Consider the following 15,419-nt stretch of genomic DNA (forward strand, 5'->3'; position numbering starts at 1 on the left):
CTGGTAGTTGTGTGTCTGTCTGTGTGTGAATAGGATTCTCCAGTTAAAGTGTGGATGATAGATGATCTTATTTCTGGAGTGGTTCCTCATTAAAGGACAGTTCTAGGTCTGTATCTGCTTTCAGGAAATGAACCCATTAGCTTTGTATCTGTGATAGTCGTCCTACATATCTTTTTCACATCCTGCCATATACCCCTCCCCCCATGAAAGTATTTTTTGTCAAATATGCCCCCCCCCCATGATGGACTTGTTGCCAAATATGCCCCCCCCCATGATGGACTTGTTGCCAAATATGCCCCCCCCCCATGATAGTCTTGTTGCCAAATATGCCCCCCCCCCCCCATGAAAGGCTTGCTGCCAAAAAGGCATGGTTTAAAATCGTATACATCCAATGCACATTGAGTTTTTTTAAGATTTTTATTAAGAATCATTTAATTATTCATGAAGATACAGTAGGTTAAACAGGAAGGTATGGGAGAGAGAGAGGGAAGGACATGCAGCAATTGACAACGGCCAGGGTCGAAGCAGGGTCGCTTCTGTCAGGATTGAGTCTTAAGGGTCCACGCTCTGCCCGGCGAGGCCCTGGAGCTACCTCTTCAGGGCCGTTTACCAAGTTTCTATCAAGCCCACATGCTCCGACTGCAGGGAAAATGGCGTTGGAGTAGTAAGTGAATTATTATACAGTGACCTCAGGATGAGATGGCCTGGCACACAGTGTTTCCCCTCTTGCCCCCCGTCCTCCTGTCAAGTAAGCTCGTAACGTTAATATAAAGGGCTATGTGTTAGCCAAGGCCCTCCCCGCCTTCCCTTATGATGGCTTCAAAATGTTCACTAGGCTCTTCAGCCCAGGGGGGAAAACATGTAGCACACGTGTCCACCAGATTCCTTGCAAAACTTTTGTTTTACATATATTGTATAATATTGTACTGAAAGGTAAACTCAAAGCAATGATCCTCGGTACGTTTGAGTTAAAGCACAATTGAGTACATCTACAAATGAAATGGACACCTTTAGTTCTGGATGCCTCCCTCACAAGTCCACTTTTGCGCCACCACTGAAGCACACTCAGACCATGGGGGGCATCTGTGAAAGGCTTTAGGCAGTGTTGTGATGTGTGGCTGTTATGAGTTGTGTTGGCTCCCTCCCCTGGGCTTCTCCTGAATGGAGCCACTCGATTTTCCGCACCTGCAGCCTGTTGGTGCGAAGCCTCTGGTAGATCAGATTTGAAAGGGGTGAGGAAACTACAGTAGGACCGCAGGCATGCGGAGGTATCAAGTAATCAAGTCATAACTGTATAATATTAGTGGTTTGTTTTCTTTAGATGGTTACCTTGGTTACCTTGGTTTCTGTGTGTTTGTTCATTTTCTTCTCATGCTTGTGTTTTTGCATTTTCTTTTCTTTTCTTTTGAAATAAACTGAGAGCCCCCTTCCAGTCCTGTAAGCTGCTTGTCCTATTTAGGTAAATAAATCAAACACAAAGACTTAACACCACCATTACTTCTGCCTCAGGGTCAGAGGTCAATCCGAGCCACAGCAACATGACGGACTCCGCCAAGCTTCACCAGCCCCACCCTCCCCCCAAGGGGGAGCGGAGCCACGCCGGCGACTTCAGCTACGTTGGCATCGACGCCATCTTGGAGCAGATGAGGAGGAAGGCCATGAAGCAGGGCTTTGAGCTCAACATCATGGTGGTTGGTGAGTTGGATGGTCATCACCTCAAACACAAACGACATCATCTCAACTCATGCCCAAGAGGCCTTTATCGTAGAAGTATTCATAGCCTGCTGGAAACAGGTGTAGCTCATTAAGTTGATTATGGGTCTGTAGGCGACGTGCCAGAGCCCATGATGAGTGTGATGAGATACCTGTGTTCAACCTCGACTAGTACACCTCTGTGATGAAGGCCTAGCATGAACTTCCATACATTTATATTTAACATTTAGAATTATGGACACGCATCTCGGCTCCAAGGTATATCATGGCGTGTGTGTGTGTGTGTGTGTGTGTGTGTGTGTGTGTGTGTGTGTGTGTGTGTGTGTGTGTGTGTGTGTGTGTGTGTGTGTGTGTGTGTGTGTGTGTGTGTGTGTGTGTGTGTGTGTGTGTGTGTGTGTTCCTCCGTGAGTTGTTTTTGCTAACAACTAACCAGCATGAAGCTTCTCTCACACATACCCCCCCACCACCCTTCCCTACATTACACATCCAACAATATGCATTTACTGTCTTCATAGCTCAAAGAGAAAGTGACCCTCTCTCTACCTGTGCACCAGTCTGGGACATTAACTAAGTAAAGCTTGGGTTTCAATGTGAGCAGACGCATTGTGTGTGTGAGGCACAGGTAGCACAGCATCATGTTATATGAAGTTGCCTGCGGGGGGTACTGTTTTGTTTTGTAGATAGTTTTAGATAACATGTTGGCACGGCACCCAGGATTGTTGCCACAGCACGACAACGTTTTTGTTGTGAAGATAAATAAGTGCGGAGAATGTGGAGAGGATTGAATGTGCAGCGGTATTTAATGATGGTAGAGAGTCGATGAGGTGCCTTGGACTTGTGATAATGCACCATTGTTTGCTGGTCTTTTGTCCAGACATGCCTATCTTATTTCCCCCAATTCGAGTTGTTGTTGGAAAGCTTTCCAGCAGTACTGACATGTGTCCTCTTGTAGCTCTGATCTCTAGAGGATAATATGGCGAGATGGTAAATCTCATCACTGAAAATATGTTTTCTTGCAACAACAAGCACAGTCACATTGATATACTAGCTCACGGAAGAGGAAACTCTGTTCTTTGTTGGACAAATATAATGTAATATAATCCAATTAAATGTAATATAATAACCAGAGATTAGGTGGCCCAGTGACATTTCATGACAAATTGCCGTTAATCAATTAGCTTTTTACTTATTCAAAGATGCCAATAGAGTAAAATCTGTAAATGTCACACTGCTTTAATTAACCGGCTGCTCTATATAAAAGCCATCATCTACAACCTGACCGCCTATTTCAACGCTTTCAATTTCAGAGTTACAGCCGAGTCGTAATGGAAGTTTAATTAATTCAGAGTACAACATTTTCAATACAATTCCAACCTGCAAGTCCCTCCTAAAACACCCATATGTAAGATCTTAAGTTTCTCTCCTCTCCTACTCAACGCGTCAACACTGACTCTCTTGAAGTTGTCGACAACAACTTCCGTTTAAAATAAATATTTCGCAAATCTATATTATAAAGCATTCCTCCCCATAGTCAGACCCCGATAGACTGTTGCCTGTACTTGAATGTTTATCGGCTCACACAACCCACACCTCCACATCCAGAAGGTCAAATCTAACATCGGTGAACAAATGGTTACGCATTTTCTGTACATGTTTGTCTGGTACCTCCTCCCATGGGAAGTAGTGGTTTATTTGCGGAACGTCACTTGAAATCCAAGCTAGGTGTCGGACAAATTCTATCTCCACATTCACAGTGTGGGTTACACAAATGCAGAATAGAGAATATATTAAGAATTATTTGAATAAAAACTGAAATGAATGAAAAAAAGTTATGGAGCTAAATAAATAAAATGCAATACTTGGAGTCTGATGAAGATTGTAATGAATACATCCACAGGCTCACACTGAGCTGGCTGCAGAAGGTCAGCCAGACAAGGTATTCCAGCTCGCCGTGTCTGCCACCTTAGGGAGACTCCCGGTCAAGTGACCTTCTAAATGGTGTGTGTGTGTGTGTGTGTGTGTGTGTGTGTGTGTGTGTGTGTGTGTGTGTGTGTGTGTGTGTGTGTGTGTGTGCGTGTGCGCGTGCGTGCGTGCGTGCGTGCGTGCGTGCGTGCGTGCGTGCGTGCGTGCGTGCGTGCGTGTGTGTGTGTGTGTGTGTGTGTGTGTGCGCGCGTGCGTGCGGGTTGAGAAGGCTGGAGAAAGGGCAGTCCTCGATGGCATTTTGGTGGGAATCCACATGCCTTCTGTCAGAGCAGCTGAGTGTGTGTGTTTGTCTGTTAGATTCCCCAGCAGGCTGTGCTCTACAGTTGGCCTGCTGTTGTCCACACTCACTAACTCATTCTCTTAACACCTCTCCTATAGGGGGGCGGGGTGGAGAGTTTGGGGATGTTGCAGATTATAGTCTGCACAAATTAAAGTTGGGTGTGTGTTTGTGCAGGGTTAAAATGTTGCATGTACAAGATACAATTACTATTGCGTGTTTTTATGTGGTGCATTTGCAGGGCAGAGTGGCCTGGGAAAGTCCACGCTGATGAACACACTCTTCAAATCCAAGGTGAGCCGCAAGTCGGCGCAACCGAACCCCGAAGAGAAGATCCCCCAGACCATCGAGATCAAGTCCATCAGCCATGGTGGGTCCACTGCTCATCTCTATAAACCCATATAGAGGCAGAAACTGTAGGCAACAGGACAGGCATTTGGTATCTCTGGTTTTGTCTGCATTGTAGCATTCCCCAATTACTTCTAAACGGGTTTGTTCCATGCAAGTAGTCAGTCGCTGTGTAGAGTAAAAATCTCGGCACCCATTGGCTATCGTTGGCTAACCCTAACCCTATCGATTAGGCTTTGATATCTGTGTGTAGAGATTAGCCAAAATGTGACATCTTCTAAAATATGGTTTTGTTGTGTTTTCTGTGTAGAAACGTTAGACTCTGCTACTTGTGATACAATAGGGTTGATCAATGAAATCATCTATCAACTCCATCTCCACTGTTGCGACTCAAGTTCCTAATCTGACTTTAGAGAAAGGACAGCACACAGAAGAGGAAGTCTTGACATGGATATTAATTGACTGTCTTGCGGCTACACCGAAAGCCCAGAAATATCCCAAATGGCCGTTATATGTTGTTCCTGTCTGTTAACGTGCCAACGTCTAGAACAGGGGTCGGCAACCCCAGGCAGGCGTGCCACCACTGGCACGAGGGGCAGCATAATCATTGCCACACTAAAAAAAATTAAAAAAAAGAAGAAAAAAGTTTTTATTTTAATTGTATGTTGTGAGTAATAGAGAAGAAAATATTTAAAATATTGTTGCAAGAGGTCTGTATGCATCGCCTTCACATGGTTTTGCAAAGCTGTACATGTCTTAAAGATATTGATGTGAATGGTTCCAACATTTTCATATATTCTCGTTTTTTACATTTCTCACAGTGCAGTTTCTGAAAATGGTGTTTTAAGATGGGACATATGTAATTATAATTTGTAAGCCCATGTTGCAGATATAACAACCAAAAAAACATTTAAAATGTTGATGCATGATTGTGGACTATATGGAAATAGTACCATTCCAGGTCTTCTGGAAATGTTTTAGTCGCTGTCATAATTCAACTTCATTTTTAATATATTGTTGCTTAAGGCACACTCATTGACGAGAAAATGTCAAACTGGCACTGCATGTTGAAAAGGTTGCTGACCCCTGGTCTAGAACTTCAACCTGTGTCATAGCATCGTTCTCAAGAAGGACGTAGGTGTTAGTGGATGCTAGTGGGCTTTTTGTCCAGTGGTAAAGGGCCTTTAGCATATACGAGGACCACCAGAGCAGAGGAAGTAAGGAGTGTTTGATTTCTTCTGCCTAGATATCGAAGAGAAGGGCGTCAGGATGAAACTGGCAGTCATCGACACTCCGGGCTTTGGTGACCAGATCAACAATGAAAACTGGTGAGTGGAGGTTACCCTTTTTTATCCAGCCACCGTTCACACGCAGTAGGATATTTTTGAAAGCTAGCAAAAATATAGCATTTTCGTCCAATGTGAAAATGGATCTTTTGGAATCTTATTTTTGTCTTCTCATAACACACTGTGAATGCATTGATGATAAAAAGGGTCAGTGCGGTAAAAGCCATGGATTTGATGACAAGGATACTGTGCATCCATTCACAAATCGAATGCCCTATGCCTGAAATGCTTGCCAAAAGCCTGCAAATCGCTCCCATAAGTCAGTAAACGCGTGCATGTAAACAACTGATTGTGCATGGCCCTCAGCCCTGAACTGGATTTACCATGTGCCCCCAGCTGGCAGCCCATCATGAAGTTCATCAATGACCAGTATGAGGCCTACCTGCAGGAGGAGATCAACATCGACAGGAAGAAGCGGATCCCAGACTCCAGGGTCCACTGCTGCATATATTTCATCCCCCCCACTGGACACTGGTGGGTGTTAGGGAGACAGACAGACAGACAGACAGACAGACAGTCAGTCAGTCAGTCAGTCAGTCAGTCAGTCAGTCAGTCAGTCAGTCAGTCAGTCAGTCAGTCAGTTGGAGTGAAAGAAAATTGTACTGTCATTTACAATCTACAAATAACGCTTTTTAAATGGATTGCACGTCTGGGAATTCCTGACACACACTGAGTTCCAAATCTTTTGAATTTTATTTGGAAGTCAGCGTCTCCCTTGAGAGGCGAGGTAACAGTCTTTTTGTCTACAGAAACTGCCTTTCCCCTCCATTTTCCTTTTCCTTTTGTCCGTGAGAATGGTGGAGGATATTCTAACACCATCAATGTGTTGGTATCATCTATTATATGACATATTAATCAGGCTAATTGAGTGGGCAAAGGTTTATAAACAGAGTGGGAATTCCAAAATTATAAAACTATTCATGTATAAAATCATATTTAGAGAGTTTAAGTTTGGGTGCATGTCCATTGGACATCAAGGTAACATGTAAAACACAAGCAAATAACGCATATCGAAAGATATTACTCAGTCATCAGTAACCTGACCTAATAACTTGGCAGTGGCTTCATCAACGTTTCTGATGCGTTTGATGTTTACTGAAATCCAAAACTACAACAGATTGTCAACACCAAACTTTCTTTACCAAACGTGTGTGTGTGTGTGTGTGTGTGTGTGTGTGTGTGTGTGTGTGTGTGTGTGTGTGTGTGTGTGTGTGTGTGTGTGTGTGTGTGTGTGTGTGTGTGTGTGTGTGTGTGTGTGTGTGTGTGTGTTTTAGTGCATAATCCAAGCATCTCTCACTCATAATAGGGGCAAATAACCTCCTATAAAAACCCCTAACCTCAAATTCTCCTGCTTCTCAGGATCATTTATATGCAAATGCATGTGAACACCAACTAGCATTATAAAACCTGCATGTGCTTGTCATGTATTGTGTCATGCACACAATACATTCAAGGGAAGGTTGTTTAGTGGCATCAGGAAGACAAAAATGCGCACACACACACACACACACACACACACACACACACACACACACACACACACACACACACACACACACTCTTATAGTGTGTGGCCGGCTATAGAGTCCTTTCACTTAAATGACTTTGTCCAGCAGTTGTTCAGCATCTTCTGGCAAGATATAAAATAGGATTCAACCCAGACCGTTGTACCATCAGCTTAATTTCCACGTCCTTGCTTCCCACTCAGACGTTTTCATAGCTGAGGTCTGAGTGGAAGTTTCCACGGACAGTGTGCCAAAGCCACACTTTTGTGCGGTGCTCAAAACCCCCTCACCACGTGGCTACCAAACACCAGAGACCAGTGGGTTAATGTGCTAGTATCAAACATTCACACATCCACGGGAGAGAACAGTGTTCGTAGGTCGTTGCACTTTTGGGTTAAAAGCCTCTCAAACAATCGTCCTTTTTGGTCTTTGGTCCCTCGTTTCTTTTTGATTAGGTATGTAATTTAAATCAGCATTTTGAGATTTAAGATAAGAGGTACTTAAATACAAACCAGTGCTTCAATATGTCACAATCTTGGATGACGTTACACTAATCAAGTAAAATAATATTCCACTATCCTTCATAATAACGCAATATAGAAACACCCTGATACTCCTGTGTCTCAGTGGCCCTGCAGCCGGCCCTAAACAGTCCCCTGACAACATCACAACACAAAGACGGCAGAACTCACACACGCGCCGTTGCTCTTCAACAGAGCGTGTCAGTTCTGTAGCAGCTGTGCACAAGACACCCTCAACCACGCCGGGGTCTGTCTGGCTTTTTAGAGAACGTTTGACTCATTTTCTAGGTACCCATCTGCCACTTCCATCGAATGCAGGCCCCCACACACTATCTATCTATCCCCACACACGCGTGCAAGCACACACACACACATGCACACTCACACACTGCAGAAGGGCCGTGTTTGTGTGTGTGTGTAGCTTGTGTGGCTACATGCCATGCATAACACATGTTCCTGCGCAGCAGTAAACGGGCACGTACATGGCGTGTCGCGCATGTAATCCCATCCATGCGTGTGTCCCACGATGAGCACTGTGTGCGTTCATTGTTAGTCACATCTGCGTATGTATTCATGTGCACTTTAATTATGCATGCGATGAACACAGTTATCCTGCATCTATGGATCCTATAGGAGACGCAGTGGAGGTGAGGTAGAATCATCACACTGGGGTTTGTTTATTTCAAAGCGATGGTCAGTGGTTGACCTCAACGTGGCGACACATGGATGACGGTAATGCAGTGGCTCCCCAGCCAGGCCTCGTGTGTGTGTGTGTGTGTGTGTGTGTGTGTGTGTGTGTGTGTGTGTGTGTGTGTGTGTGTGTGTGTGTGTGTGTGTGTGTGTGTGTGTGTGTGTGTGTGTGTGTGTGTGTGTGTGTGTGTGTGTGTCGTTTCTGCCATTTCTCTTCCTCTCTTCTTTTAGCTAAGTTCACAAGAAGACAGCCAGAGGGGAAAAAATATAAAGAAACGGTGCAGATAATAAAGAGAGATGATATTGTTATTAAAAGCATATGACACATTGGGGGTTTGGTATGCAACAAAAAAGCGCAACAGTGCCTCCCTGTGGCATATCAGTGTCATGACATGCAAAAGAACAGAGCAGAGCTAAATGGGCCGCATTGCTCTTATCCCGGTGGTCTGTCTCGCTGCTACTCCAACAGTCTAAGACCCCTGGACGTGGAGTTCATGAGACGTCTGAGCAAGGTGGTCAACATCGTCCCCGTCATCGCCAAGGCCGACACCCTCACCCTGGAGGAGAGGGACGACTTCAAACAGACGGTCAGTTGCGCCCCAAAAAAGTCGAACCATTTATTTGCTTAAAGGGACTCCATACCACTGTTCATCGTTTTAACAGGCTTTAATGTTTATGTAACTGAATCCTTTGGTTCGTGCTTCAAGTCTGTAATGTAGATGTTCAAAATAAATGGACAGAGAACAAGTGACATGTAAAATAATCCTGAATCCGCTCACTCACTCAGCCAAGGCAGTCCTGCAGTCGCACCATTAGCGAGCCATTAAGTGAGCATGTTAACATGGAAGTATCGTATGAAGACGGGCCAGAAGACACAAACAAAGCCCATCTGGATTAAAATGGAGGGGTTATTCTCTCTCTACTATACAGAGAGGAACCCTTGTTCCTTTCTGGAGGAGTTACACTCGAGGGTTAACTATATTTAATGTTCTGCTTGAGAGAGAGAGAGAGAGAGACTGACTGACTGACTGACTGACTGACTGTATTCCATTAACTGAGTCTATCTTGTTGGCCTTTGTTCCACGTTCCTCCACAACATTTGAAGTGGTTTTCCCAGGGTGAACTCTCCCCACTATAGCTGTGAGCAGGGTAAATCATAAAAAACAGGGAGTTTTGAAACGGAGACTCAAGTGGAAACTTTCCACAGTGGGTAATTGTGAGGTCCAAGTAAGTCGTTCATTTGAAGGCCGTCGCTTCCAGAGAGAGGGTGTCTCGCCCTGGTCTTCCACTCCCTCCCTCCTTAACCCAGTGTCTTTGTGTCCGAGTTGGAAGTGGTCATAAAGACATTAAGATGGAAGAGAGTGAGGCCAGCCCGCCTTGAAGCCCTAACCAAGTATGTCTGTAATGTCGGTTAACCTCCGCCGTGCCCCTCTGTGTCCGAGGGGCCCCGGGACCGGCAGGATGTGAACAGCACGGCCCCCGACGGCCTGATTGATTGTTTACCCTCTCTGTAGAAGCCTTCCACTTCATTACCTAGCCTTTCATCAAACACAAAAATACAGGGTTCATGTCCAGAAACCCAAATGCCAGTTTGTGATTATGTTGGTGTTTGTTGGTGGGCGGAAGAGCGGGTGCGGTGCGTGCATGCGTGTGCATCGCGACAATCACGGCATACATAAGTTATTCACATTTAAGTGGCGTCGGGCATGTGTTGAGTGATTGTGGGAGCTGCTCCTCAGATGGTGAGGCTGTGATGGATGCAGTGAGAGTTGGGCCGGTGACGGCTGATTGCTAAGAGCTCTGTATACCGCCTCCTTCCCCTACTGATTGTGGGACCGCCGGTCTGTTTGTTGAGATGAACCGGGGCCTGGTGTTGCAGCCCTGTTAAATGTCCCTAACTGTGGCAGCGGCTTGGCGGCTCACGTTCTAAGTCCGTCACCCAAGTAGGCAGAGATGATTCTGGGGACCCTGGTTAGATTCCTGTTACTGGTTGGTGTTCCGGTTACTAAATGCCGTTGCCTCTCTCTCTCAATTTATTATTCAATTTCTTTCCAAAGAGGCAAAACGAATACCACAAAAATTATATAAAGAATATTGAATATCTAATTGTTAATATCTTATGGCCCAATGGAGGAAAATTATTTTTTTGCTCTGATTCACTGTCAGTGTTTTACATTTCCCTCCATTGCTGGGTGTAGTTCAGTGGGGTGTATGGTTGTATTTCTGTTACAATGTGCCGTCTCCCTGGTGCAGATTCGGGAGGAGCTGCGAGCCAATGGCATCGACGTGTATCCCCAGAAGGAGTTTGACGAGGATGCGGAGGACCGACTCATCAACGACAAAATCCGAGTAGGTTGACTTGGCGTGTTTAAGCCTCAGCATGGAGGACGAGGGCGCTCCATGCTGATTCTCCTTTCTAGATACTTGTACTGTTTCTGCAGGCACTGCTGCCGTGTGCTTCAACCGGGTGTTCTGCAGGTGGCACATGGGATTTTATTCTTGGAAAAACCAACATTTAGAAAAAATAGCTAAATTAATAAAGATAATTGAAAATTGATATTATACATTTTGTTCAGTAAATGAAATAGTATTATGGTTTATTGTTAAAAAAAAAAATGTTGCTTTATGCATTCCATCATATGTTTTCCATTCTAATGTTTCTATTGATATTTGTGTTAATGTGTGTTGCTGACTCTTTTATTCCATTGTTTCCCACCAGTCCTGGCCTTCTTGCAGCTGTAATTGTGTATAAGGGGGGGTGCTCTTGGCTCAGCCATTGCATGTGTATTTATCTATTTTTGACCATTTGCATTGAGGTGGGCCACAAAGTCCTTTATGACGATTTAGACGTACTCCTAAAGTCAAAGTATAGGAAACACTGTTTTAATGTGTTTGTGTGTACCCAACAGGAGATGATCCCTTTTGCTGTGGTGGGGAGTGACCAGGAGTACCAAGTCAACGGGAAGAAAATTCTGGGAAGGAAAACCAAATGGGGCACCATAGAAGGTAACACACACGCACACACAGGCATACGTGTGCAGGAGTAATGATGCTGGAAGCAGGTCGGCGGGCAGTTCGTCTCGCGCTCACAGGGCGCTCATGTTAAACACGTTCTCACAGAGCCTGACACAGCGCCGCGGGTTTGAAAGCTGCCAGCTGCTTCAGTGTCCAGATGCGCGTGTGTGTGTGTGTTCGTCTCAGAACTAAGATAAATTTAATGAGCTCACCCCCCCTCCTTGTGTCTTTATGGAGAGCACAAAGGGTAAGCAGGAACACATGAGCATCACTTAAACTCCCACACCACCACACACACACACACACACACACAGTGACGGGTGTCTCTGTTGACACGGGTCGCCACGAGATCACACTAGTGTGGACCTCCAAGGGGAGGAGAGTCCTTGTTCTGTGTGTGCGGGTGAGTCAGAGAGTGTGGGCTAGTGTGGACATCTGGATGAGGAAGAGAAAGCAAAGCATTTGAAGATCAGAGAGAGAGTGAAAGAGAGACTGTGAGAAAGGGGAACAGTGGAATGGGTTAGTGTCTCGTGATAACTTATTTTCACAACACAATCTCATGATTGTGTGTGTATTAAGATGAACCTGCTGTGCGTACAACAAATGTTGACCCCTTCTCCACTCCTAAGAAGTGAACTAGAGGGGGAAATGTACCTAATCTGAGGTTTCAAACATTACAGGTTGTATAGCTGTAAGTCTATATTTGCCTGCTCATCGTTTTTAGATGTGTGTGTGTGTCTGTGTGTGCGCAACAGGAAGCTAGTTGAGTAACGGATTGCAATCACAGAAGAGAGCAATACGGAAAGAGAAGTAGAGAGACGAGAAGACCTTGAAGACATACTTTTAAATGAGCGCATTACAGAACTGCTGCGTTTCCCTTTAAGTGAAATTGGGACGATAACGGTGTAGTTCTTCAACTTGAAACGCACCCCCTCACTGCCACTAAACACAGACACACACACACACACGCACACGCACACACACACAGTGGTTCAATCAACTCCTCCACTCCCCAAAGCTCAAAAGAAATTTAATTTCCTGCTCCTTGCAGTTCAAAGCTTTACACAAAATTGCAAACCCCCCATACTCCCTTTAATTTATGAATTTGACATAATCTATAATTCAAGCGTATGTTGGCCTTAGTGGAGGCACTCACATTCTCATAGGCAATTTGTTAGAAACGTCTCGCTTAACTTCCCAAATCTTTCGAGGAGTTTAAATGTACTCAATTACTGTGGACTAGGAAGTAGCACACGGTGCTTTAACATTGCTTAGGAGTCTTGTTAAGCAACGCTCTGTTGCCCTATATACAGCGCTGCCACCCTGTGGCAACCAATGGCAACCACATGTTAATTTCAACAGTCTAGTTTTATTTATATTCAGTTGTATTTTTCTATAATGTCTGCATAGCCAATGATAGTCACTGATATGTCTCATTGTAAGAATGTAGTTTGTTATAAAAGTCCTCACACTTTGGTTAGAAGAATAGATACATTTACAGATACATTTATTCACATGAATGGACAAATCTATAACCGTTACATTACAAGCTAAATTCTTCAAATCACAACAAAGCAACACATTTTACCTCTGTGTTTTTGAGAGCATCTCTCCGAATGGAACGAAAAGATTTGAATCCCCATGATTAATCTCGCTTTCCGTCTTATTCTAGTGGAGAATATCGCACACTGTGAGTTTGCCTACCTGCGCGACCTCCTGATCAGGTGAGTTATAGCTCCTTATTATTGTACTGTTCATAACCATTCATTCTCCCTCTGATGCCACCAGTAAAGGGTGACAGGGTTCTGTCTTTGTCTGTCACTCTTGGTCACACACGCACACGCACGCACACGCACACCGATGTCTGGTCAATTGAGCTTGTCTCTTGCACCACCAGCTATTGGTAGCGCTGGTTCTCTTCTTGATACGGCCAACAAAATGTCTGGTCAGCTACTTAAAAATTGCATTTCTATGAAGTCATTGCAAAATCAATCTGAACTCATCCTGACCCGTGCTTCTCCTCTCTCCCGTCAGGACCCACATGCAGAACATCAAGGACATCACAGGCAGCATCCACTACGAGATGTACCGCGTCCGCAGGCTCAACGAGTCCAACGCCGGGCCTGGCCTCGCACCCGGCCAGGCCCCCACCCTGGTCCCCGCCCACACCAATGGACAGACCAAGGTCAACGGCGGCCCGCCCAACGGCATGGCCGCGCAGTGCGAGGTCCTGACTCACGAGATGTAGGCGGTGGATCTCCCTCTGCCTGCCGTCGCCATGGAGATGACGTCAAGTCGCCATGGAGACTACCTGTACCGTCAGGAAAGAAACCAAACGTAACCAAACCTTGTAGCCATCCAACTGAATATGCAAAGGATGTATAGGCTCTCGTATAAACCTATACTCTCTCTCACACAGACAGACAGACACACAGACACGCACACAGACACACACACACTTTAAGGCCCATTTGGACGGGTATCTCCATTTGCAAGTTATCTCCAGGTCAGAGCCTTGAGGTTGAAACAATGCCAGTTTCACCATATCTAAAATGGCGGTTCCCAGTGTTCGATTTCAGCACCCAGGGCTTCTCCAGTTAGATGTCCGCAGACAGCTCGTCTCCTGGAGCAACAACTTTGCTCCAAAGAAAGTTACAGCTTATTAGTTTCAGCTAATAGCTTAGCATCTATACTAGGACTAGATGTTACTATTGATCTGGTTTTCCTATGTGTTGTGGTGTATAGTAATGTGTAGATACGTGAGGGTCGAATAGGGATACGAAAGTACATAGACTAGGATTTTAAGTATTATGGATGAAGAGAATACTGAGGACACATCTGCACTGTAATAATATATGTATAGGACAAATTCTAAACAGTGTGGAGCAGCATTCAGGGGGCCAGCGCATCCTTGTCTTTGTATCGTCTTATTGACCTTTTCTGCCAAACCAAACCTGTCTTCCTCTCTTTACAGGCCTATATGAAGCCTGTCTGTTATACAGTCCTACCATGCATTTTACATGGCTTATTTACTGTTGTAATTTTATTGTTATTGTTGTAATATTATTGGTTAGTATGAGGTCTGTTTTATTTTTTTGATCTGGAACGTTCTCTCCCACTGCCGAACACGTCTGTCCATTCCCTCATTTGCCTCTCCTCAAACTGTAAACCAAATAAATGCCTTTTTTTTTTTGTTCCCTAAGAATTAACAGATGTTATGGATATAGGTATTTATGCGCGATTTGATTCTTCCATCCACTTCAGTGTTGATCGTACCACTGCCAGCAGCTACAGTAGATTACAACGGGAAAATGTATTTGTTGCCGCCTGCATTATATAATAAGTCATCCAATAGGCTAGACTTGGGGTCACAGGTCGGATTAGTGTACCAGTGCATCAGTTATGAAGAGAGCAATGTTGTAGAACAATGGAGGTGGAACATAGCTTTCTTTATGACGGTGAGCATCTGTGCTGCCCATAGAACAATTATAGAGTTCATGTAGCATTGTGTAGAAGGCTGTCATTTCCTTATGTTCCTCCTGAGAAAGAATATGGATATATCAGGTAAATCAACGGATAATGAAACAATTAAATTGCATCTTGTTTACTTGTTCTTGTCTTTAATATGTTACCTGAAAGAAATAAAGATCGATATTTTTATTGTTTAAAGTGGAGAGATTATTTTGTGGCTGCAGGAAAGGTAAACAAAGCGCTTGTAACACCCGCCCACCCACGTAGCCTTTTGATTGAGGGCAGAGAAAGAAGCCAATTAAATCTCCCGAGACGTATGTTTACGAGCAACTATGCATATCTTTGAAACGAGAATGAGGTGTGTTATTACTTAATTAGCGACAATCATATCCAATTTATGTCCATTTCTGGAGAAAAAAAAAATCTTTGCTGTTCGTTCAAATTAAGGTGTTTTCGGAGGGGCAACATAATTCAAACAGCCGCTACATTACGCTATCATTGCGTTGCCCAATAGCCTGACGCAATAGAATCTGGTATCTGACTGATCATA

At 44.5% G+C, this 15,419-nt stretch overlaps 1 protein-coding gene across 6 annotated transcripts in view; it reads left to right on the forward strand.

Moving 5' to 3' along the window:
- Positions 1–15,067, forward strand: part of septin9b (septin 9b) — a 67,934-nt gene extending 52,867 nt beyond the window's left edge. For all 6 annotated transcript variants that reach the window (XM_060046953.1, XM_060046952.1, XM_060046951.1 and 3 more), the window contains 9 exons: positions 1,510–1,695; positions 4,215–4,343; positions 5,568–5,649; positions 6,004–6,141; positions 8,853–8,970; positions 10,637–10,732; positions 11,293–11,389; positions 13,071–13,122; positions 13,433–15,067. In XM_060046953.1, the coding sequence (XP_059902936.1) occupies positions 1,510–1,695; positions 4,215–4,343; positions 5,568–5,649; positions 6,004–6,141; positions 8,853–8,970; positions 10,637–10,732; positions 11,293–11,389; positions 13,071–13,122; positions 13,433–13,646 (1,112 nt within the window). In that variant the 3' untranslated portion in view covers positions 13,647–15,067. The remainder of the gene's footprint in view (positions 1–1,509; positions 1,696–4,214; positions 4,344–5,567; positions 5,650–6,003; positions 6,142–8,852; positions 8,971–10,636; positions 10,733–11,292; positions 11,390–13,070; positions 13,123–13,432) is intronic.
- Positions 15,068–15,419: the final 352 nt, after the last annotated feature.

Source organism: Gadus macrocephalus, chromosome 3 (genome assembly GCF_031168955.1).
Source record: "Gadus macrocephalus chromosome 3, ASM3116895v1".
In the NCBI taxonomy this organism is placed as follows: Eukaryota; Metazoa; Chordata; class Actinopteri; order Gadiformes; family Gadidae; genus Gadus; species Gadus macrocephalus.